The 26,220-nt window shown below is 41.9% G+C and overlaps 1 protein-coding gene across 1 annotated transcript; it reads right to left on the reverse strand.

Moving 5' to 3' along the window:
- Positions 1-496: 496 nt before the first annotated feature.
- On the reverse strand, positions 497-23,537 carry LOC144892753 (uncharacterized). The gene is made up of 6 exons (XM_078781097.1): positions 23,417-23,537; positions 23,029-23,311; positions 22,787-22,906; positions 22,352-22,439; positions 729-1,434; positions 497-639 (listed from the first exon to the last, which is right to left on the reverse strand). The coding sequence occupies exons 1-6, from the start codon at positions 23,535-23,537 to the stop codon at positions 599-601; spliced, it is 1,359 nt and encodes a 452-aa protein (XP_078637223.1). The 3' UTR covers positions 497-598.
- Between the last annotated feature and the right edge of the window lie 2,683 nt (positions 23,538-26,220).

Below are 26,220 nucleotides of genomic sequence, written 5' to 3' on the forward strand. Positions count from 1 at the left end.
TGCATAGTCATTGTACATGGAAATGTCAATTTTGGTTAAACTTTCATTCTTTGCATGCGATATGCGTTCCCAATTCTTCTGGAATTTTTGGAACAAAGATACTTCTGGAGACTTTGATGCCTCAATTTTGAGAACGTCAAACACATGATCCAGGATTACCTCTCCAACATGATGGCGACATGCACACCACAGAAGAGCACGGTCCAGTTTTGATTGAATGGTAACACAGGCAGCTGTAACGTGTCCAGTGTTTGATGCTGTTGTGTCAAAACATAAGTTGACAACTGATTGTTTGCACTTCCATGAATGTAGATACGTGTAAGTGTGCTCGGCAATGATGTCACCTGATGACCTATCACTTCCAGGAGGATATCTAGCCACCCCCAGTAGCTTTACATCAGTGGCATTCCCAACCAACACTGGCAATCTTTCTTCCTTGACATTCTTGTTTGTGAGCGTTGGTATCTGCTTGCCATCCCAGTGAAGTGTTGCAGCTGTTGGGGCGATCCAATTTTCTTGAATATCTTTGGCGATAGCACTTGTTATTGATCGTCGAGCCTTATCAGCAGTTGAGTACGACTTGGCCACACGACGTGGATCACCTCCTGCCTCTTGAATTACAGCTTTGGTGAGCGCAACCTGTTGAACAGGAGTTATGTTTAGTCGAGTAGCAACAGACACAACTGAATGTCTTTTCAGAATATCATGAGGAATAAAGGCAGATGTACCTGCATATGTTGATCTGTGGTGACTACGCTTCCTTTGAAACTCTGGAATCGCCTCTTCTTCAGTTTCTTCCAAGCTATCTGCAGAGTCACTATCATCAGAGCATACAGAACTAATTGTCATCTCTTGTACACTGGATGATTCATGACGTTCTCGTCTTGAAGCTTCCGCTAAGAGGCGTTTTTCTTTTCTATGATCTTTATCAACTTTCTTCTTGTCAACACCACCAAATGAGGCTACTCTGTCAGATTTCATTGACTCTAAAAATACTCTATCTTCCTCATTCTTAATGTTTGTCATTGCATCTTTTGTCCATACACCAAAGGTCTTATCAAGACGTTCATTCATGGTTTGCAACTTAGCCAAAGTGCTTGGAGATTCTCGGCGAGAAACAGGTATTTGACGCAATTTGTTATTGTCATTAAGAAGGTCAAGTATTAGTTTGCAGCATTGATGGTCTGAAAGCATAGGAATATTTGCTTTAGTGTAGAATTTTTTCAGCTGGATAAGGACGATGCTGGCAGATTTCCATTTCAGTGGCTGAGTTTGTTTGCCTTCACATATTTCTTTCTGGATGTACCACATCACGCATCGAAGAACCTGCCGGCAAGTTGGGAGGCGGACTCCTGTCAATGTACCATCTGCTTCTGTAAAAGCATTGCCAAGACCAAAAATGGCACTTGCTAATCTGGTCTTCTTATCTGCCATCTGAAAGAAAATAAAGGATATTATTAGACTACTAGTATGGGACCCACGATTAGACCTCCGATTTCATTCATGTAAAAATACAAACTAATTATCAAACCATCGTTTTTTGCATAAAATTGTTATATTTGTATTCCTCTCATCAAGACCTTCAATTTGATACCAAACATGACTAGGTTTGGGTGTAAATTAACAAAATCAAACATTTTTACATAGTGCGGCCCCGAAAATGGCCCTAAATATATAAAAGTGGCCGGTGGCCACCCAGGACCACCTCTGATTTCATTTATTTTTTGCATACATACTTCTACCAACAAGTGTAACATTTGAGAGAATAGACATTAAAATCCAAGAACCTAAGGGCGTTTGATGCACCCTACTGAAGGGTATCTCTATAGGACTCTGATATGCGAAGTTACAGGAGTTTCCAATAATAACTGTGGTCTACAGAGTGATCTAAACGTGAAAAAAAAATGATTAACCACAACCAAAAAAACAAACAAAATAAAAACATATGTCACCCACAGGGTGAACCGTATCTTGCCAAAATGTGAAAATTCCGTTTTTTCGTCATGACGTCATCAAATGACGTCATAGCATCAAACTGTTTACAGATCTGGGAAGCACTCATCAAGGGCATTCATATGAGGTATTACTCGATATGGTACCTACGATTTCAAAATTTGACCTTGGGGTCAATAATTTTCGACCTCCAGCGCTAACCATGAAGGTCAAGGACGATCGCCACCAAAAACTAATCAGCTGAGCGCCGGACCATATACTAGATTCCCATGAAGTTTGGAGATCATAAGATCAAAGTTACTCAAAAAATAAGGGTTTCGTTGACCTCCATGATTGACCGCAAAGTGACCTTGACCTTTGACCTTGACCTTCAAAATTTTGTGTGCTGAAGGGTATCTCTATAGGACTCTGATATGCGAAGTTACAGGAGTTTCCAATAATAACTGTGGTCTACAGAGTGATCTAAACGTGAAAAAAAAAATGATTAACCACAAACAAACATACAAGCTGACTAATACATCTTGCAAAAACTTCGTTTTGGCAAGATAAAAAACAAATAAAACATATGTCACCCACAGGGTGAACCGTATCTTGCCAAAATGTGAAAATTCCGTTTTTTCGACGTCATCAAATGACGTCATAGCGTCAAACTGTTTACAGATCTGGGAAGCACTCATCAAGGGCATTCATATGAGGTATTACTCGATATGGTACCTACGATTTCAAAATTTGACCTTGGGGTCAATAATTTTCGACCTCCAGCGCTAACCATGAAGGTCAAGGCCGATCGCCACCAAAAACTAATCAGCTGAGCGCCGGACCATATACTAGATTCCCATGAAGTTTGGAGACGATCCGATCAAAGTTACTCAAAAAATTAGTGTTTCGTCGACCTCCATGATTGGCCGCAAAGTGACCTTGACCTTTGACCTTGACCTTCATAATTTTGTGTGCTAAAGGGTATCTCTAAAAGACTCTGATATGCGAACTTACAAGAGTTTCCAAAGGGAACTGTGCTCTACAGAGTGACCTAAACAATGCGAACTAAAGCAATACAATATACATGAAAAGTGCAGTTTTTTCGTCATAACGCCGTCAAATGACGTCACATTGTCAAACTAGTTATATGTTTGGAAAGCACTCAACAAGGGCTTCAATTTGAGGTACTACTCGATATGGTAACTGAAACTTGAAAATTTTACCTTTTGGTCAAAATTGAATGACCTTCAAAATGACCTTGAAGGTCAAGGCCGATCGACACCAAAAACTAATCAGCTGAGCGCCATACCACACCCTATATACCCACCAAGTTTGGAGATCATAAGATCAAAGTTACTCAAAAAATAAGGGTTTCGTTGACCTCCATGATTGACCGCAAAGTGACCTTGACCTTTGACCTTGACCTTCAAAATTTTGTGTGCTGAAGGGTATCTCTATAGGACTCTGATATGCGAAGTTACAGGAGTTTCCAATAATAACTGTGGTCTACAGAGTGATCTAAACGTGAAAAAAAAATGATTAACCACAAACAAAAAAACAAACAAAATAAACATATGTCACCCACAGGGTGAACCGTATCTTGCCATTTGACCTTGACCTTAATAATTTCGTATGGTGAATAGTATGTCTTCATGACCAACGCACATGAAATATTGAAAGATTTTGATGAGAACTGAGGAAATAATTTTTTCATGAAAATTCCGTTTTTTCGTCATGACGTCATCAAATGACGTCATAGCGTCAAACTGTTTACAGATCTGGGAAGCACTCATCAAGGGCATTCATATGAGGTATTACTCGATATGGTACCTACGATTTCAAAATTTGACCTTGGGGTCAATAATTTTCGACCTCCAGCGCTAACCATGAAGGTCAAGGCCGATCGCCACCAAAAACTAATCAGCTGAGCGCCGGACCATATACTAGATTCCCATGAAGTTTGGAGACGATCCGATCAAAGTTACTCAAAAAATAAGGGTTTCGTCGACCTCCATGATTGGCCGCAAAGTGACCTTGACCTTTGACCTTGACCTTCATAATTTTGTGTGCTAAAGGGTATCTCTAAAAGACTCTGATATGCGAACTTACAAGAGTTTCCAAAGGGAACTGTGCTCTACAGAGTGACCTAAACAATGCGAACTAAAGCAATACAATATACATGAAAAGTGCAGTTTTTTCGTCATAACGCCGTCAAATGACGTCACATTGTCAAACTAGTTATATGTTTGGAAAGCACTCAACAAGGGCTTCAATTTGAGGTACTACTCGATATGGTAACTGAAACTTGAAAATTTTACCTTTTGGTCAAAATTGAATGACCTTCAAAATGACCTTGAAGGTCAAGGCCGATCGACACCAAAAACTAATCAACTGAGCGCCATACCACACCCTATATACCCACCAAGTTTGGAGATCATAAGATCAAAGTTACTCAAAAAATAAGGGTTTCGTAATTTGACCTTGGGGTCAATAATTTTCGACCTCCAGCGCTAACCATGAAGGTCAAGGCCAATCGCCACCAAAAACTAATCAGCTGAGCGCCGGACCATATACTAGATTCCCATGAAGTTTGGAGACGATCCGATCAAAGTTACTCAAAAAATTAGTGTTTCGTCGACCTCCATGATTGACCACAAAGTGACCTTGACCTTTGACCTTGACCTTCAAAATTTTGTGTGCTGAAGGGTATCTCTATAGGACTCTGATATGCGAAGTTACAGGAGTTTCCAATAATAACTGTGGTCTACAGAGTGATCTAAACATGAAAAAAAATGATTAACCACAAACAAAAAAACAAAAAAACAAACAAATAAAACATCACCCACAGGGTGAACCGTATCTTGCCAGGGTTTCGTTGACCTCCATGATTGACCGCAAAGTGACCTTGACCTTTGACCTTGACCTTAATAATTTCGTATGGTGAATAGTATGTCTTCATGACCAACGCACATGAAATATTGAAAGATTTTGATGAGAACTGAGGAAATAATTGTTTCATGAAAATTCCGTTTTTTCGTCATGACGTCATCAAATGACGTCATAGCGTCAAACTGTTTACAGATCTGGGAAGCACTCATCAAGGGCATTCATATGAGGTATTACTCGATATGGTACCTACGATTTCAACATTTGACCTTGGGGTCAATAATTTTCGACCTCCAGCGCTAACCATGAAGGTCAAGGCCGATCGCCACCAAAAACTAATCAGCTGAGCGCCGGACCATATACTAGATTCCCATGAAGTTTGGAAACGATCCGATCAAAGTTACTCAAAAAATAAGGGTTTCAACATTTGACCTTGGGGTCAATAATTTTCGACCTCCAGCGCTAACCATGAAGGTCAAGGCCGATCGCCACCAAAAACTAATCAGCTGAGCGCCGGACCATATACTAGATTCCCATGAAGTTTGGAGACGATCCGATCAAAGTTACTCAAAAAATAAGGGTTTCGTCGACCTCCATGATTGACCACAAAGTGACCTTGACCTTTGACCTTGACCTTCAAAATTTTGTGTGCTGAAGGGTATCTCTATAGGACTCTGATATGCGAAGTTACATGCGAAGATATGCGAAGATATGGTACCTACGATTTCAACATTTGACCTTGGGGTCAATAATTTTCGACCTCCAGCGCTAACCATGAAGGTCAAGGCCGATCGCCACCAAAAACTAATCAGCTGAGCGCCGGACCATATACTAGATTCCCATGAAGTTTGGAGACGATCCGATCAAAGTTACTCAAAAAATAAGGGTTTCAACATTTGACCTTGGGGTCAATAATTTTCGACCTCCAGCGCTAACCATGAAGGTCAAGGCCGATCGCCACCAAAAACTAATCAGCTGAGCGCCGGACCATATACTAGATTCCCATGAAGTTTGGAGACGATCCGATCAAAGTTACTCAAAAAATAAGGGTTTCGTCGACCTCCATGATTGACCACAAAGTGACCTTGACCTTTGACCTTGACCTTCAAAATTTTGTGTGCTGAAGGGTATCTCTATAGGACTCTGATATGCAAAGTTACAGGAGTTTCCAATAATAACTGTGGTCTACAGAGTGATCTAAACGTGGAAAAAAAATGATTAACCACAAACAAAAAAACAAAAAAACAAAAAAATGAACATATGTCACCCACAGGGTGAACCGTATCTTGCCAAGTGACCTTGACCTTTGACCTTGACCTTAATAATTTCGTATGGTGAATAGTATGTCTTCATGACCAACGCACATGAAATATTGAAAGATTTTGATGAGAACTGAGGAAATAATTTTTTCATGAAAATTCCGTTTTTTCGTCATGACGTCATCAAATGACGTCATAGCGTCAAACTGTTTACAGATCTGGGAAGCACTCATCAAGGGCATTCATATGAGGTATTACTCGATATGGTACCTACGATTTCAAAATTTGACCTTGGGGTCAATAATTTTCGACCTCCAGCGCTAACCATGAAGGTCAAGGCCGATCGCCACCAAAAACTAATCAGCTGAGCGCCGGACCATATACTAGATTCCCATGAAGTTTGGAGACGATCCGATCAAAGTTACTCAAAAAATAACGATTTCAACATTTGACCTTGGGGTCAATAATTTTCGACCTCCAGCGCTAACCATGAAGGTCAAGGCCGATCGCCACCAAAAACTAATCAGCTGAGCGCCGGACCATATACTAGATTCCCATGAAGTTCGGAGACGATCCGATCAAAGTTACTCAAAAAATAACGATTTCAACATTTGACCTTGGGGTCAATAATTTTCGACCTCCAGCGCTAACCATGAAAGTCAAGGCCGATCGCCACCAAAAACTAATCAGCTGAGCGCCGGACCATATACTAGATTCCCATGAAGTTTGGAGACGATCCGATCAAAGTTACTCAAAAAATAAGGGTTTCGTCGACCTCCATGATTGACCACAAAGTGACCTTGACCTTTGACCTTGACCTTCAAAATTTTGTGTGCTGAAGGGTATCTCTATAGGACTCTGATATGCGAAGTTACATGCGAAGATATGCGAAGATATGGTACCTACGATTTCAACATTTGACCTTGGGGTCAATAATTTTCGACCTCCAGCGCTAACCATGAAGGTCAAGGCCGATCGCCACCAAAAACTAATCAGCTGAGCGCCGGACCATATACTAGATTCCCATGAAGTTTGGAGACGATCCGATCAAAGTTACTCAAAAAATAAGGGTTTCAACATTTGACCTTGGGGTCAATAATTTTCGACCTCCAGCGCTAACCATGAAGGTCAAGGCCGATCGCCACCAAAAACTAATCAGCTGAGCGCCGGACCATATACTAGATTCCCATGAAGTTTGGAGACGATCCGATCAAAGTTACTCAAAAAATAAGGGTTTCGTCCACCTCCATGATTGACCACAAAGTGACCTTGACCTTTGACCTTGACCTTCAAAATTTTGTGTGCTGAAGTGTATCTCTATAGGACTCTGATATGCGAAGTTACAGGAGTTTCCAATAATAACTGTGGTCTACAGAGTGATCTAAACGTGGAAAAAAAATGATTAACCACAAACAAAAAAACAAAAAAACAAAAAAACAAACAAAAAAACAAACATACAAGCTGACTAATACATCTTGCAAAAACTTCGTTTTGGCAAGATAACAAACAAAAAAACAAACATACAAGCTGACTAATACATCTTGCAAAAACTTCGTTTTGGCAAGATAAAAAACAAAATAATTAAAAAAAATCACCCACAGGGTGAACCGTATCTTGCCAAAATGTGAAAATTCCGTTTTTTCGTCATGACGTCATCAAATGACGTCATAGCGTCAAACTGTTTACAGATCTGGGAAGCACTCATCAAGGGCATTCATATGAGGTTTTACTCGATATGGTACCTACGATTTCAAAATTTGACCTTGGTGTCAATAATTTTCGACCTCCAGCGCTAACCATGAAGGTCAAGGCCGATCGCCACCAAAAACTAATCAGCTGAGCGCCGGACCATATACTAGATTCCCATGAAGTTTGGAGACGATCCGATCAAAGTTACTCAAAAAATTAGTGCTTCGTCGACCTCCATGATTGGCCGCAAAGTGACCTTGACCTTGACCTTGACCTTCATAATTTTGTGTGCTAAAGGGTATCTCTAAAAGACTCTGATATGCGAACTTACAAGAGTTTCCAAAGGGAACTGTGCTCTACAGAGTGACCTAAACAATGCGAACTAAAGCAATACAATATACATGAAAAGTGCAGTTTTTTCGTCATAACGCCGTCAAATGACGTCACATTGTCAAACTAGTTATATGTTTGGAAAGCACTCAACAAGGGCTTCAATTTGAGGTACTACTCGATATGGTAACTGAAACTTGAAAATTTTACCTTTTGGTCAAAATTGAATGACCTTCAAAATGACCTTGAAGGTCAAGGCCGATCGACACCAAAAACTAATCAGCTGAGCGCCATACCACACCCTATATACCCACCAAGTTTGGAGATCATAAGATCAAAGTTACTCAAAAAATAAGGGTTTCGTTGACCTCCATGATTGACCGCAAAGTGACCTTGACCTTTGACCTTGACCTTCAAAATTTTGTGTGCTGAAGGGCATCTCTATAGGACTCTGATATGCGAAGTTACAGGAGTTTCCAATAATAACTGTGGTCTACAGAGTGATCTAAACGTGAAAAAAAAAAGATTAACCACAAACAAAAAAACAAAAAAACAAACAAACAAACATACAAGCAGACTAATACATCTTGCAAAAACTTCGTTTTGGCAAGATAACAAGCAGACTAATACATCTTGCAAAAACTTCGTTTTGGCAAGATAACAATTGAATAAAAACATATGTCACCCACAGGGTGAACCGTATCTTGCCAAAATGTGAAAATTCAGTTTTTTCGTCATGACGTCATCAAATGACGTCATAGCGTCAAACTGTTTACAGATCTGGGAAGCACTCATCAAGGGCATTCATATGAGGTATTACTCGATATGGTACCTACGATTTCAAAATTTGACCTTGGGGTCAATAATTTTCGACCTCCAGCGCTAACCATGAAGGTCAAGGCCGATCGCCACCAAAAACTAATCAGCTGAGCGCCGGACCATATACTAGATTCCCATGAAGTTTGGAGATCATAAGATCAAAGTTACTCAAAAAATAAGGGTTTCGTTGACCTCCATGATTGACCGCAAAGTGACCTTGACCTTTGACCTTGACCTTCAAAATTTTGTGTGCTGAAGGGTATCTCTATAGGACTCTGATATGCGAAGTTACAGGAGTTTCCAATAATAACTGTGGTCTACAGAGTGATCTAAACGTGAAAAAAAAAATGATTAACCACAAACAAACATACAAGCTGACTAATACATCTTGCAAAAACTTCGTTTTGGCAAGATAAAAAACAAATAAAACATATGTCACCCACAGGGTGAACCGTATCTTGCCAAAATGTGAAAATTCCGTTTTTTCGTCATGACGTCATCAAATGACGTCATAGCGTCAAACTGTTTACAGATCTGGGAAGCACTCATCAAGGGCATTCATATGAGGTATTACTCGATATGGTACCTACGATTTCAAAATTTGACCTTGGGGTCAATAATTTTCGACCTCCAGCGCTAACCATGAAGGTCAAGGCCGATCGCCACCAAAAACTAATCAGCTGAGCGCCGGACCATATACTAGATTCCCATGAAGTTTGGAGACGATCCGATCAAAGTTACTCAAAAAATTAGTGTTTCGTCGACCTCCATGATTGGCCGCAAAGTGACCTTGACCTCTGACCTTGACCTTCATAATTTTGTGTGCTAAAGGGTATCTCTAAAAGACTCTGATATGCGAACTTACAAGAGTTTCCAAAGGGAACTGTGCTCTACAGAGTGACCTAAACAATGCGAACTAAAGCAATACAATATACATGAAAAGTGCAGTTTTTTCGTCATAACGCCGTCAAATGACGTCACATTGTCAAACTAGTTATATGTTTGGAAAGCACTCAACAAGGGCTTCAATTTGAGGTACTACTCGATATGGTAACTGAAACTTGAAAATTTTACCTTTTGGTCAAAATTGAATGACCTTCAAAATGACCTTGAAGGTCAAGGCCGATCGACACCAAAAACTAATCAGCTGAGCGCCATACCACACCCTATATACCCACCAAGTTTGGAGATCATAAGATCAAAGTTACTCAAAAAATAAGGGTTTCGTTGACCTCCATGATTGACCGCAAAGTGACCTTGACCTTTGACCTTGACCTTCAAAATTTTGTGTGCTGAAGGGTATCTCTATAGGACTCTGATATGCGAAGTTACAGGAGTTTCCAATAATAACTGTGGTCTACAGAGTGATCTAAACGTGAAAAAAAAATGATTAACCACAAACAAAAAAACAAACAAAGAACATATGTCACCCACAGGGTGAACCGTATCTTGCCATTTGACCTTGACCTTAATAATTTCGTATGGTGAATAGTATGTCTTCATGACCAACGCACATGAAATATTGAAAGATTTTGATGAGAACTGAGGAAATAATTTTTTCATGAAAATTCCGTTTTTTCATCATGACGTCATCAAATGACGTCATAGCGTCAAACTGTTTACAGATCTGGGAAGCACTCATCAAGGGCATTCATATGAGGTATTACTCGATATGGTACCTACGATTTCAAAATTTGACCATGGGGTCAATAATTTTTGACCTCCAGCGCTAACCATGAAGGTCAAGGCCGATCGCCACCAAAAACTAATCAGCTGAGCGCCGGACCATATACTAGATTCCCATGAAGTTTGGAGACGATGCGATCAAAGTTACTCAAAAAATTAGTGTTTCGTCGACCTCCATGATTGGCCGCAAAGTGACCTTGACCTTTGACCTTGACCTTCATAATTTTGTGTGCTAAAGGGTATCTCTAAAAGACTCTGATATGCGAACTTACAAGAGTTTCCAAAGGGAACTGTGCTCTACAGAGTGACCTAAACAATGCGAACTAAAGCAATACAATATACATGAAAAGTGCAGTTTTTTCGTCATAACGCCGTCAAATGACGTCACATTGTCAAACTAGTTATATGTTTGGAAAGCACTCAACAAGGGCTTCAATTTGAGGTACTACTCGATATGGTAACTGAAACTTGAAAATTTTACCTTTTGGTCAAAATTGAATGACCTTCAAAATGACCTTGAAGGTCAAGGCCGATCGACACCAAAAACTAATCAACTGAGCGCCATACCACACCCTATATACCCACCAAGTTTGGAGATCATAAGATCAAAGTTACTCAAAAAATAAGGGTTTCGTAATTTGACCTTGGGGTCAATAATTTTCGACCTCCAGCGCTAACCATGAAGGTCAAGGCCGATCGCCACCAAAAACTAATCAGCTGAGCGCCGGACCATATACTAGATTCCCATGAAGTTTGGAGACGATCCGATCAAAGTTACTCAAAAAATAAGGGTTTCGTTGACCTCCATGATTGACCGCAAAGTGACCTTGACCTTTGACCTTGACCTTCAAAATTTTGTGTGCTGAAGGGTATCTCTATAGGACTCTGATATGCGAAGTTACAGGAGTTTCCAATAATAACTGTGGTCTACAGAGTGATCTAAACGTGAAAAAAAAATGATTAACCACAAACAAAAAAACAAAAAAACAAAAAAATAAAACATCACCCACAGGGTGAACCGTATCTTGCCAGGGTTTCGTTGACCTCCATGATTGACCGCAAAGTGACCTTGACCTTTGACCTTGACCTTAATAATTTCGTATGGTGAATAGTATGTCTTCATGACCAACGCACATGAAATATTGAAAGATTTTGATGAGAACTGAGGAAATAATTTTTTCATGAAAATTCCGTTTTTTCGTCATGACGTCATCAAATGACGTCATAGCGTCAAACTGTTTACAGATCTGGGAAGCACTCATCAAGGGCATTCATATGAGGTATTACTCGATATGGTACCTACGATTTCAACATTTGACCTTGGGGTCAATAATTTTCGACCTCCAGCGCTAACCATGAAGGTCAAGACCGATCGCCACCAAAAACTAATCAGCTGAGCGCCGGACCATATACTAGATTCCCATGAAGTTTGGAGACGATCCGATCAAAGTTACTCAAAAAATAAGGGTTTCAACATTTGACCTTGGGGTCAATAATTTTCGACCTCCAGCGCTAACCATGAAGGTCAAGGTCGATCGCCACCAAAAACTAATCAGCTGAGCGCCGGACCATATACTAGATTCCCATGAAGTTTGGAGACGATCCGATCAAAGTTACTCAAAAAATAAGGGTTTCGTCGACCTCCATGATTGACCACAAAGTGACCTTGACCTTTGACCTTGACCTTCAAAATTTTGTGTGCTGAAGGGTATCTCTATAGGACTCTGATATGCGAAGTTACATGCGAAGATATGCGAAGATATGGTACCTACGATTTCAACATTTGACCTTGGGGTCAATAATTTTCGACCTCCAGCACTAACCATGAAGGTCAAGGCCGATCGCCACCAAAAACTAATCAGCTGAGCGCCGGACCATATACTAGATTCCCATGAAGTTTGGAGACGATCCGATCAAAGTTACTCAAAAAATTAGTGTTTCGTCGACCTCCATGATTGACCACAAAGTGACCTTGACCTTTGACCTTGACCTTCAAAATTTTGTGTGCTGAAGGGTATCTCTATAGGACTCTGATATGCGAAGTTACAGGAGTTTCCAATAATAACTGTGGTCTACAGAGTGATCTAAACGTGAAAAAAAATGATTAACCACAAACAAATGAATGACCTTCAAAATGACCTTGAAGGTCAAGGCCGATCGACACCAAAAACTAATCAGCTGAGCGCCATACCACACCCTATATACCCACCAAGTTTGGAGATCATAAGATCAAAGTTACTCAAAAAATAAGGGTTTCGTTGACCTCCATGATTGACCGCAAAGTGACCTTGACCTTTGACCTTGACCTTCAAATTTTTGTGTGCTGAAGGGTATCTCTATAGGACTCTGATATGCGAAGTTACAGGAGTTTCCAATAATAACTGTGGTCTACAGAGTGATCTAAACGTGAAAAAAAAAAGATTAACCACAAACAAAAAAACAAACAAAATAAACCTATGTCACCCACAGGGTGAACCGTATCTTGCCAAAATGTGAACATGAGTGACTTGCTTCAGGTCACACTGAGGTGAACAGAACTGCTATCCACTAGAAGCGACTCTTTGAGGAATGTCTGCCCACGAGATATTGAAAGATTTTGATGAGAACTGAGGAAATAATTTTTTCATGAAAATTCCGTTTTTTCGTCATGACGTCATCAAATGACGTCATAGCGTCAAACTGTTTACAGATCTGGGAAGCACTCATCAAGGGCATTCATATGAGGTATTACTCGATATGGTACCTACGATTTCAAAATTTGACCTTGGGGTCAATAATTTTCGACCTCCAGCGCTAACCATGAAGGTCAAGGCCGATCGCCACCAAAAACTAATCAGCTGAGCGCCGGACCATATACTAGATTCCCATGAAGTTTGGAGACGATCCGATCAAAGTTACTCAAAAAATAACGATTTTAACATTTGACCTTGGGGTCAATAATTTTCGAACTCCAGCGCTAACCATGAAGGTCAAGGCCGATCGCCACCAAAAACTAATCAGCTGAGCGCCGGACCATATACTAGATTCCCATGAAGTTTGGAGACGATCCGATCAAAGTTACTCAAAAAATAACGATTTCAACATTTGACCTTGGGGTCAATAATTTTCGACCTCCAGCGCTAACCATGAAGGTCAAGGCCGATCGCCACCAAAAACTAATCAGCTGAGCGCCGGACCATATACTAGATTCCCATGAAGTTTGGAGACGATCCGATCAAAGTTACTCAAAAAATAAGGGTTTCGTCGACCTCCATGATTGACCACAAAGTGACCTTGACCTTTGACCTTGACCTTCAAAATTTTGTGTGCTGAAGGGTATCTCTATAGGACTCTGATATGCGAAGTTACATGCGAAGATATGCGAAGATATGGTACCTACGATTTCAACATTTGACCTTGGGGTCAATAATTTTCGACCTCCAGCGCTAACCATGAAGGTCAAGGCCGATCGCCACCAAAAACTAATCAGCTGAGCGCCGGACCATATACTAGATTCCCATGAAGTTTGGAGACGATCCGATCAAAGTTACTCAAAAAATAAGGGTTTCAACATTTGACCTTGGGGTCAATAATTTTCGACCTCCAGCGCTAACCATGAAGGTCAAGGCCGATCGCCACCAAAAACTAATCAGCTGAGCGCCGGACCATATACTAGATTCCCATGAAGTTTGGAGACGATCCGATCAAAGTTACTCAAAAAATAAGGGTTTCGTCGACCTCCATGATTGACCACAAAGTTACCTTGACCTTTGACCTTGACCTTCAAAATTTTGTGTGCTGAAGGGTATCTCTATAGGACTCTGATATGCCAAGTTACATGCGAAGATATGCGAAGATATGGTACCTACGATTTCAACATTTGACCTTGGGGTCAATAATTTTCGACCTCCAGCGCTAACCATGAAGGTCAAGGCCGATCGCCACCAAAAACTAATCAGCTGAGCGCCGGACCATATACTAGATTCCCATGAAGTTTGGAGACGATCCGATCAAAGTTACTCAAAAAATAACGATTTCAACATTTGACCTTGGGGTCAATAATTTTCGACCTCCAGCGCTAACCATGAAGGTCAAGGCCGATCGCCACCAAAAACTAATCAGCTGAGCGCCGGACCATATACTAGATTCCCATGAAGTTTGGAGACGATCCGATCAAAGTTACTCAAAAAATAAGGGTTTCGTCGACCTCCATGATTGACCACAAAGTGACCTTGACCTTTGACCTTGACCTTCAAAATTTTGTGTGCTGAAGGGTATCTCTATAGGACTCTGATATGCGAAGTTACAGGAGTTTCCAATAATAACTGTGGTCTACAGAGTGATCTGAAGGTCAAGGTCAAAGGTCAAGGTCGACCTCCAGCGCTAACCATGAAGGTCAAGGCCGATCGCCACAAAAAACTAATCAGCTGAGCGCCGGACCATATACTAGATTCCCATGAAGTTTGGAGACGATCCGATCAAAGTTACTCAAAAAATAACGATTTCAACATTTGACCTTGGGGTCAATAATTTTCGACCTCCAGCGCTAACCATGAAGGTCAAGGCCGATCGCCACCAAAAACTAATCAGCTGAGCGCCGGACCATATACTAGATTCCCATGAAGTTTGGAGACGATCCGATCAAAGTTACTCAAAAAATAAGGGTTTCGTCGACCTCCATGATTGACCACAAAGTGACCTTGACCTTTGACCTTGACCTTCAAAATTTTGGGTGCTGAAGGGTATCTCTATAGGACTCTGATATGCGAAGTTACAGGAGTTTCCAATAATAACTGTGGTCTACAGAGTGATCTAAACGTGGAAAAAAAATGATTAACCACAAACAAAAAAACAAAAAAAAAAACAAACAAAAAAACAAACATACAAGCTGACTAATACATCTAGCAAAAACTTCGTTTTGGCAAGATAACAAACAAACAAACATACAAGCTGACTGATACATCTTGCAAAAACTTCGTTTTGGCAAGATAAAAATCACTCATAGGGTGACACTTGGCAAACAAAACAAAGTAGAATGGCACTCAGTAGAGCATCCTTTTGACCTCAAAAATAATTAGTGGTTGAATTCAGTGACCTCATATGCAAATTGTCTTCAAAGTTTAAGTTAATTGGATGAAAATTGAAAATTTTAGAAATTTGGTCTATGTTGACCTTTTGGCCTATCTTGACCTCAAAAATAGTTGGTGGTTGGTTTCAGTAAGCTGACATGAAAATCGTTTTCAAAATTTAAGTCAATGGGATGAAAATTGAGAATTTTAGAAAATTAAAAAAAAGTGGTTGACCTTTTGCCTATGTTGACCTTATGACCTATGTTGATCTCAAAAATAGTTGGTGGTTGAATTCAGTTAGCCGATATGTAAATCCCATTCAAATTTCAAGTCAATCGGATGAAAATTGAGGATTTTAGAAATTCGAAAAAAAGTGGTTAACCTGTGGCCTATGTTGACCTTTTGGCCTATGCTGATCTCAAAAATAGTTGGTGGTTGAATTCAGTTAGCCGATATGTAAATCTGAATCAAATTTCAAGTCAATGGGATGAAAATTGAGAATTTTAGAAATTTGAAAAAAAGTGGTTGACCTTTTGACCTCAAAAATATATAGGATTCTCTCGGACCACGAACTCTACCATTAGGTGAAGTTTCGTGAAGATATGTTTAAAATTGTGACCTGTAGGCAAGTATAAGTGAGCGGACAGACAAACACACAAACAAACAAAAAACACACAAATAAACAAACACACAAACCGGAGTGATCAACATACTTGCAAAAAAATTTTTTTTTTTTTTGCCAAGTAACAAACAAACCGGACTGAAAACTGAGTACTCCCTTTCAGCACGCGTCATTGCCGGGCCCCCCTTCGGTGCTCGGCAATGACGTTATGCAGCGCCTGGAGATGGCACAGGAAAGGAGTGGTGTACAATTATATTTTGTTATAAACATACAAAAATCAGACAGTTCCATATTGAATTGAGTTATAGCCATGTTAATCCCTGTAGAGTCTTTGTTGTATATGTATGTGAATATAAGTTGTTTGACACATAATAATAATAATAATAATAATTCATTTATTTTGTATAGCGCTTTTCCAGAAGCCCAAAGGCGCTTTGACAGAGTGGAAAACATAATGCATAACAATACATGAAAACAACAATTGCAAAAAGACAAGAATCAAGAAAACAAACAGCAGCGATATACGGCATATATATAAGACAAGAATCAAAAAGACAAGACAAGAATCAATAGGGAAATATTTAAAGCAAAAGGAGGGAGAAGGAGAAGAGATAGTCAGGGGTTAAATGCTGTGGGTTGAATGTTGAATGCAGCGTTGAACAGGTGGGTCTTTAGTGATGTTTTGAATGTGGTGAGTGAGGAGGAGTCTCTGATGGTGTGAGGTAGTGAGTTCCAGAGGGTGGGAGCAGCGATGGAGAAGGCCCTGTCCCCCCAGGATCTGAATTTGGTCCGGATGGAGGGGGTCAGGAGGTTGGTACCAGCAGAGCGGAGGTTGCGGGTGGGAGTGTGTCTGGAGAGGAGGTCAGCCAGGTAGGATGGGGCCAGGTTATGGAGGGCTTTGTATGTCAAGAGGAGGATTTTGTACTGGATTCTCTGGGGGATGGGGAGCCAGTGAAGCTTGTAAAGGACGGGGGTGATGTGGTCACGGGTCCGGGAATGAGTGAGTAGACGGGCAGCGGAGTTCTGAATGTATTGGAGTTTATTGGTGATTTTTGAGGGTGAACCATAGAGGAGGCTATTGCAGTAGTCCAGACGGGATGTGATGAAGGCGTGGATGAGGGTTTCTGCAGCCGTGGAGGAGAGGGATGAGCGGAGACGGGCAATGTTTTTCAGGTGAAAGAAGGCTGACTTTGTGATCTGTTTAGTGTATTTGTCGAAGGAAAGGGTTTGGTCAAAGATGACGCCAAGATTCCGGATGTGAGGGGAGGTGGATACTGGGATACCGTCGATGTTGAGGGCAAAGTTATGGGTGGATTTTGTGAGCGTTTTTGGGCCAATGATGATTATTTCAGATTTATCACAGTTAAGCTTGAGGAAGTTGATTTGAAGCCAGGATTTTATTTCAGTGATGCAGTTTGTCAGGATAGAGTGGGTGTCGGTGGAGACGGACTTGGTGGAGATGAAAAGCTGGATGTCATCGGCGAAGCAGTGGAATTGGAGACCATGACGGCGGATTAAGTGACCGAGCGGGGACAGGTAAAGGATGAAGAGGAGGGGGCCAAGAACTGAACCTTGGGGGACACCTTGGGGGAGGGGAGCAGTGGGGGATTTGCAGTTATTGATGGAGATGAACTGGCATCTGTCAGAGAGGTATGATTTAATCCAAGAGAGGGCAGTGCCGGTGACGTTAAAGGTGGATTCAAGTCGGGTGAGGAGGATAGTGTGATCGATGGTGTCAAAGGCAGCGCTGAGGTCGAGGAGGACGAGAATGTTGAGGTTGCCAGCGTCAGAGGAGAGGAGAAGGTCGTTGGTGATTTTGAGGAGAGCAGTTTCAGTACTGTGGTTGGAGCGGAATCCGGATTGGAATGTTTCATGCAAGTTATTGGCAGAGAGATGATGTTTGAGTTGAGTGGCTACAGCGCGTTCCAAAACTTTTGACAGAAAGGGTAGGTTGGAGATGGGTCTGAAGTTGTTTAGGGTGTCAGGGTTTAGACCAGGTTTTTTTAGAATGGGGGTAACAGCAGCAATTTTGAGGGAAGGTGGGACGATGCCTGTAGACAGGGAGGAGTTTATTGTTGCAATGATAAGTGGAGAGAGAGCAGGGAGGGAGGCTTTGACAAAGCTGGAGGGGATGGGGTCAAGAGTGCAGGTGGCAGTTTTCATTCCTATGAGGAGTTCAGAGAGGTCAGTAGGAGAGATTGGGGAGAACCGAGACAGGGGATGGCAGGACAAGGGGGGGCAGGTGGTTGGAGGGGGAGCGGGTGCGGCGGTGGTCAAGCTGTTGTAGATGTTGTCAATTTTGCGTTGGAAGAAAGAGAGGAAGGAGATGCAGTTGTCTACTGTGAATGACTGGGTGGTGGTGTTCAGGGGGCGGAGGAGTTTGTTTATTGTCGAGAAGAGTGCTTTTGGGTTTCCGGAGCCAGAGTGGATAATTTGAGAGTAGTAGGCAGAGCGGGCGCGGGAGAGGGCATCTTTGTAGTGTTGTATGTGGTCCTTGTAGGCTTGGGAGTGAACTGTGAGACCCGTTTTATTGCGGAGTCTTTCAAGTTGGCGAGCACGAGTTTTCATCAGGTGGAGTTCAGGGGTAAACCAGGGAGCAGAATGGGTGAAAGAAACTGTTTTGGTTTTTACAGGCGCAAGCTGGTCAAGGCAGGAGGAGAGAGTGTGGTTGTAGTAGTCAGTGAGGTCGGAAGGGGTGTGGAGGTCAATGAAGGGAGAAGTGGACATTTTTTCAGAGAGGGTGGATGAGAATGAGGTAGGTGAAAGAGCGTTTAGCTTACGGAAGTTGATTGTGCGATAATGCCTTGGTGTTGGGGCGGGGATGTTGATGGTCAGAGTGATGGCTAAGTGGTCAGAGAGGGTGAGGTCGGAGCCATAGAGATGGTGCAAATTTAATCCAGTGGAGCAGACAAGGTCCAAAATGTGACCACGGATATGGGTAGGAAAGTCGACATGTTGAGTGAGGTTAAAGCAGGTGAGTAAATCAGTGAAGTCAGTGGTTATTGTGGAGTCAGTGGAGTCCATGTGGATATTGAAATCACCAAGGAGGAGGATTGAGGGGGAGAGGGAACATAGCTGGGTCAGAAAGTAGGAGAAGTCAGACAGGAATGATGGGTGTGGTTTGGGAGGGCGGTAGACGACAGCCATGACTGACTGCGTGTGACCAGAGAGTTTTAAAGCCAGGTGTTCAAATGATGGAGCAGATGAGATGGAGATGAGGTTGGTCTTGATGTCTTGACGGTGGATAACGGCAATTCCACCACCTCGGCCCTCCGAGCGTGGTTTATTGACGTAGGAATATCCATTGGGTGTGGTGAGGTTGAGTGTGTAGTAGTCCAGAGGTTGTTGCCAGGTTTCGGTGAGACAGAGAAAGTCCAGTTTGTTATCCAGGATGTATTCGTTCAGGATGAGGCATTTATTGTTGAGGGACCGGGTGTTGAACAGGGTGAGCTTGATGTTGTTTTGAACAGCAGGGATGAATTCAGGTGATTTAGCCAGGGTTCGTAGGCAAGAGGTGCGATCGTGTGGGTTGCTGTGACCAGGTGCGCTGGGACGAAGAGTGAGAGTGCGCTGAGCCGACCAGAGGACGGGGATGGAGTGACCTGATTGCAAATAAACAAACTTGCGACCGGAGCCACGGTGAATGTACCTGGGTCGTCGGAGGAGTCCATTTGATTTGATGGCAGAGATGCATGATGGGGTGGAGCGGGTATTGAGCAGAAGAAGCCTTGCGGCGGAGTACTTCAGAGCCATGCCAGGCAGGAGCGAAGGGACGAGTACGAGGCCAAGGTCGAGGAGGCAAAGCGGCAAACGCAGCGGCAAACGCAGCGGCAAACGCAGCGGCAAACGACTGCAGCCGCTAATCAAGACCACAGCGGCAAACAAGGCCACAAGGCCACCGGCAAACAAGCCACGGCCACAATCAACGGGAGCGGGCCTTTCGAATTCCGTATTCCGTACCATCAAAAGCAGATTCCGTTATCCAGCCGGAGAACACGCGGCACGTGCGGGTGTGAAAAGGCAGGACAGGTGTGAGATGTCAGGTCAGAAAGGTAGAAGCAGACCCTGTACATCCATCCAGTCGGAGAAGCGGCGAATATGCAACGCCAGCGTCCTCTCGCAACCGAACCCGGAAGGGATGAATTCGACCGGAGCTAATATGGACCGGACATAGGATCCAGATAGCTAATATGGCAAACTACTGGTACATTTCCCCAGAGGACCACGGTTCCAATTCCCATTCTGGGCATGTATTTTTCCCACATATGTCAAGTGGTTCTTGTTGGACTTCGTCCGAAACGGTGGCTTATGGATGGGGTCTCGTACGTGCGTCCGCAACCATATCTCGGAGTTGCATTGACCGATTTTGTTCATACTTGGCACAAAGACAATACACGATGATATTCATATGCACGTCATATTGTTTTGCGATGCGATCAAAGATGGCCGACTGGCGGCCATTTTTGTTGTAAAAAAAACCAATGTTGAACATGTCCTCAACCATTTCTCGGACATGCATTTACCGATGTTGTTCAAACAAGGCAAGGAGATAAAGCACGATGACATACACATATGCACGTCGATTTTTCGATATTAAATTCAATATGGCCGACTGGCGGCCATTTTGTTACTTAAACATGTCTCTGTCGCGGCTACCGCTGGGTTTTCACAATCGCCTTGCACCTATCAAGGACGCGGAGCGATCACCATGCCGGGCTCGTCCAGGACGCCCGGGCAGGCCCACGCTCAACTTGCCAGGCCGCAGCCAGGACGCTCGGCCACGCCCCCTCTCGCCTTTCCTGGGCAAACGCTCCGGGATAATGTGTGTATATATATTGCTGCCCGATAAACGGGCTTTTCAGAGTACCTGAGTGTTTTGTTTGAATAAAGCAACTCGGACGAATTCCAGCTTTTTGTCGTGTCCATTCTTCCGATCGACGTGGGAGCCCGAGCTCCTTCATTGGTGACCTACCGACATGGACACGGCAGTGGCCCTTAAACTGCCTCCCGAGCGTCCGCAACCATATCTCGGAGTTGCATTGACCGATTTTGTTCATACTTGGCACAAAGACAATACACGATGATAATCATATGCACGTCATATTGTTTTGCGATGCGATCAAAGATGGCCGACTGGCGGCCATTTTTGTTGAAAAAAAACCAATGTTGAACATGTCCTCAACCATTTCTCAGACATGCATTTACCGATGTTGTTCAAACAAGGCAAGGAGATAAAGCACGATGACATACACATATGCACGTCGATTTTTCGATATTAAATTCAATATGGCCGACTGGCGGCCATTTTGTTACTTAAACATGTCTCCAACAATTTATCGGACATGCATTGTCCGATTATGTTCAAACTTGACAAAAGCACAGTGCATGATGGCATACACTTGCACCTCACTTTATTTTGCGACCTGATCAAAGATGGCTGACTGGTAACCTGGCGGCCATTTTAGTTGTAATAATCCAGATATTGACCACGTCCTCAACCATTTCTCGGCCATACATTTACCGATCTTGTTCAAACTTTGCACACCGATAATGAATGATGGCTTACATAAGCACTTCATTTATTTTCTAGATCAGATTCAAGATGGCCGACTGGCGGCGATTTTGTTACTTAGACGTGTCCCCAACCATTTCTCGGACATGCATGGACTAATTTTGTTCAAACTTGGCACAAAGACAATACACGAGAGTTTACATATGCAGAATATTTTGTTTTGTAATCTGACCAAAGATGGCCGACTGGCAGCATTTAACTCCGTACATCAAAATTACTAAAACCACGGGAGATATTCAATTTTATGGCTTTTTCTTCTTGTTTACAATCCTGTTCATTTATATATTGGTATTCTATTGGCATCCTACTGGTCCCATTGACCTACGGGTTTTTTATTGCTATTTTCTACTGGTCCAGAATTTCACTTTCCTATTGAAACCGGTAGATCCTGCTGGTTCAATTTTCTATAGGATTTTATGGGATTTGTCCTATTGGTTATCTACAGGATTTTCGACATGGGGTGCTGACAGGTGAAAAGATGTAATGTGCCTTGTAACTTGTGACAGACTAGCCCTGATATAAAATTGGCCTGAAAGTTTGATCCTGAGCAAAATCTCTGTACTATATGTGAATGATCATTCACATTGTCTTCATACCTTTGAGGCATACGAATATTAAGTGAATGAATGAGAGATTACCTATTGTCTAGATGATTCACATTTTCCTGTTGTGTACATTTTATGTCAACTCTTCTATAAATTACTGTTTTGTATAAAAATTAGCATCTCGTGGCTAAACATCAAAAAATGATTGCATAACAAAGCAATGATAAACTCCACAAATTACAATTCTTTACATCACATAATTTACCAAGCAAAGCAGAAGTAAAATGCGTCGTTAAAGCAAACAAAAAAATAGCATTTATAGTAAACATATTTCATGGTCTGACATCATTGTAAAGTTTTACTTCTGTCCACTCCTAAACAGTATTTATACGTCTTACCATGAAATGGTGTTTTTGCTTCCCGCATGATTTTCAAATTGCAGTTCCACATTTACATAACTTTGGATGATAGGATAGCCTAGACTAGAGGCATGCATAGGGGTCTCTGAACTATCTAGCCTGGGAATGAACGTCGGTCCAGCAATAAATTGTCATCCTGATGCTTCGCAGGCACGGCAAGGCATCAAAATGTCTGCTGTTCGTTGGAAGTACGTTAAGCCGGAGGTCCCCTTCTTCAGCACCTGTTGCTGGTGGACGTTAAACAGTCCACAGTGTCCTTCGCAAAGTGGAGGCAAGCACCCTGGCCAAAATTCCAAACTCCTGCTCCCCCAAATCCTGTATCCCATATCAGTGGTGACCCCTCCAGGATTGTAACCTTAGCCACGAAACTGGCATGCTTCGGGACACGAACCAAAACGGTCCACAAAGATGTTCCATCATAGGTAACACAACAAGTCAACAATCTTGACGAGGTAGAATCACAGAGTTGAAACAGATCTAATGGCAGTTGCTGATCGCAGTTAACTCTCCAATGAAGCAATATGGTCAATGTTCAATAAATGGCCAAGTGAACTGCTGTAGTATCAGAAAGCTCGTAAAGATGATCCTGAAATCAACACAACACCCCACCATGTGGTAATTGCTGAAAGTGGAAAGGTGACGAGATGGAAATTAAAATTCCAGGTAATCTATTGAAGGTCACTCGGTATCCTATCCCATCGAAAGGTCCATTGGTGTAAGTGCTGTGCATGTTTCCAGTGTAAATTGTGCTTTGACTTTCCCTTCGTTATTTGCTGCCGGAAAGTGACCAATATATTCTAGTTTTGTATTGTAAATTAATTTCCTGATATTTGTATAACTTGTTTTTCACTTGGAAGTTGTCGGTTACAATGTGTAAATAAAGGTGGAAGTACAACGACACTTCGATGTCACGATGAAGACCGATATGCCTCCGCCCACATTATTACATCATTCTAATACTTGTACCAAGTTTGATTTAAATGCATTCAGCTGTTCTAAAGTTATCCCGTTTTTTTACCTGACATGACCTCTGACCTTTGACCTCTTGACACCTAAATTTAATCAGTTCATGTTTACATCATTATACATACAGTACCTGTACCAAGTTTGAATTTAAATCCCTTCAGCTGTTCTCCATTTATCCCGTTTTTTACCTGACATGACCTCTGACCTTTGGTCTTTAACCCCAACATTTAATCAGTTCATGTTTACATCATTATACATACAGTCAGTACCTGTACCAAGTTTGAATTTAAATCCCTTCAGCTGTTCTCCAGTTATCCCGTTTTTTACCTGACATGACCTCTGACCTTTGGTCTTTAACCCCAACATTTAATCATTTCATGTTTACATCATTATACATACAGTACCTGTACCAAGTTTTAATTTAAATCCCTTCAGCTGTTCACAAGTTATCACATTTTTTACCTGACATGACCTCTGACCTTTGGCCTTTGACCTCAGGACCCCAAAATCTAACCAGTTAATCTCTACATCATTATACATATCTGTACCATGTTTGAATTAGATCCATTTAGCCGTTCTCAAGTTATAGACCTATTACAGACTTTGACCTTTGACCTTTGACCTCTTGACCCCAACATCTAATCAGTCCATCTTTACCTCATGGTACATAACTGCACCAAGTTTGACTAAAATCCCTCCAGCCGTTTTCAAGTTATCGCGGTAATGAAAACATATCACGGATGGACGGAAGGACAGACGGTTAACCTGGTAACATAATGCGTCCGCCGACGAAGTCTGATTTAATACAATTTAATTCCAGGCTATAAGGCAACACAAGGTGAACGTTTTAAAAGGGGGTGCAGACTTTCTTTGGGCACCGTAAATATATAGTTTAATCTCAGTTCGGTTATTTTGATCTAGATGATGGAAAGTTTCTCTAACCATGAAAAACCCAATGAACCCAATGTTCAACATCTGAGAAAAACCCAATGAAAATCCCGACTTTCCTGAACTTTTATTGTCAGTTTTAGACACCGATGTTGCCATCACCTTCAAAGGGAATATTTAGAGGATGGCATGTCTCGTTAGTGTCTATTGCCTCGAATGCGTCTCGGAAAAGTTTGGAACTTTTTCCATGTTGATGCAGTCGATGAAATGTTTGAAAGAATTGGTGTTTTTTCCATGTTGAGAAAAAAAGAAGCAATTTCTGATGCCACCATGGAAGCTGTGTCATCTTCCAAAATTGCCTTTCGTATCTCGTCTGACATTGTCATCTGCTATGCAAATGAAGAAGAAACAGCATTTGTCACATTAATAGCAAAACGACTTTGTTGGTTCTTCATTCGAAATTCAAGGACACTCCCATTAGGATGATTGTGTGATGCCTCATGGAATCTTACGCCAATAATTCCATCATTAGGTTGACGGTCACTGCACCGATGAATGGCATTTGCTGCCTCGTGACACATTTATTCGAATGTTGATGGAATTATGTTTTAATATTTCTAATTCGAGATCTCAAAGTGTGGTTATCACATCATGAATGTCAGGTTGCTCTGAAAAGATTGCAAGGATTTCTTTTTGTAAAATTTGAAATGAAGAGAGGAGACAAGGCGTTATCGTTACATCTGAGCTGTGGCAGCATGTAATCTTTGTGTCTGGTAAGACTTGTGTCCTTCCACTTGAACATCAGCAATAAGTCAAATAATTCATGTCCACTCAAAAATGAACCCTCCTCTCCTCATGGTTTAATGGAATTGTATTGTTATTGCTGGGCTGGGCATATTCAGAATATCTTAGGTAATAGCTCAGGGTTAGCAGCACATTTGAGAGGTTTGTGCGCTCACCTCGAAGCTGTTTTTCCTAGGATTTAATCTCGACACCCTGGTGTTGCATATATCGGGAGCCCAAAGAGCTTCAAGACCCCTAATATCCAAAAGACCCCTAAAACCTTCAGGATCACCGATTTGTATACTGATAAAACCTCCACTCATTTGTTCCTCTTTTTCCCCACTTGTGGAATCAACTTCCCCATCCTCTTCAATCTCATCCTTCCCTCCAGGTCTTTAAAACAGCTTGCCTTATCAGATCATCCCCCATCCAAAACCATGATCTTTTCTACCCTCATTAACCCCAACCAAATCCCTCCTCCTTCTAATTTTCCAGTTTTTCCTCCTTGGAGTTTCCTTCATATTACTTACACTCATACTTCAAGGATAAAATCGAATTGGGTGAAATAAATGAAAATATTCTCGTTGTCCATACTAAGAACTCGTCCATAAGGCTATACTTTACCTGTGGCCATTATTAGCACAGACAGGCGAAACCTGTCTGTACAAAGAATGGTTCCAATAGTTAACCCACTTTGATGTGGGGGAAGCTGTTTTGGCCCAAGTCTTTCATGAACAAACTGGCCAGGCCTGACGTCCATTTGGGAGCTGATTTGT

This window comes from Myxine glutinosa, chromosome 6, assembly GCF_964187855.1.
Source record: "Myxine glutinosa chromosome 6, kmMyxGlut1.1, whole genome shotgun sequence".
Lineage (NCBI taxonomy): Eukaryota > Metazoa > Chordata > Myxini > Myxiniformes > Myxinidae > Myxine > Myxine glutinosa.

Coding starts and splice junctions, on each gene's coding strand:
- LOC144892753 (XM_078781097.1), bottom strand. CDS start 23,537: ATGCACAGCACTTACACCAATGGACCTTTCGATGGGATAGGATACCGA. Junction 22,907..23,028: donor TTAACGTCCACCAGCAACAG/GTGCTGAAGAAG, acceptor GTTCATTCCCAG/GCTAGATAGTTCAGAGACCC. Junction 22,440..22,786: donor AGCAAAAACACCATTTCATG/GTAAGACGTATA, acceptor TATGCCTCAAAG/GTATGAAGACAATGTGAATG.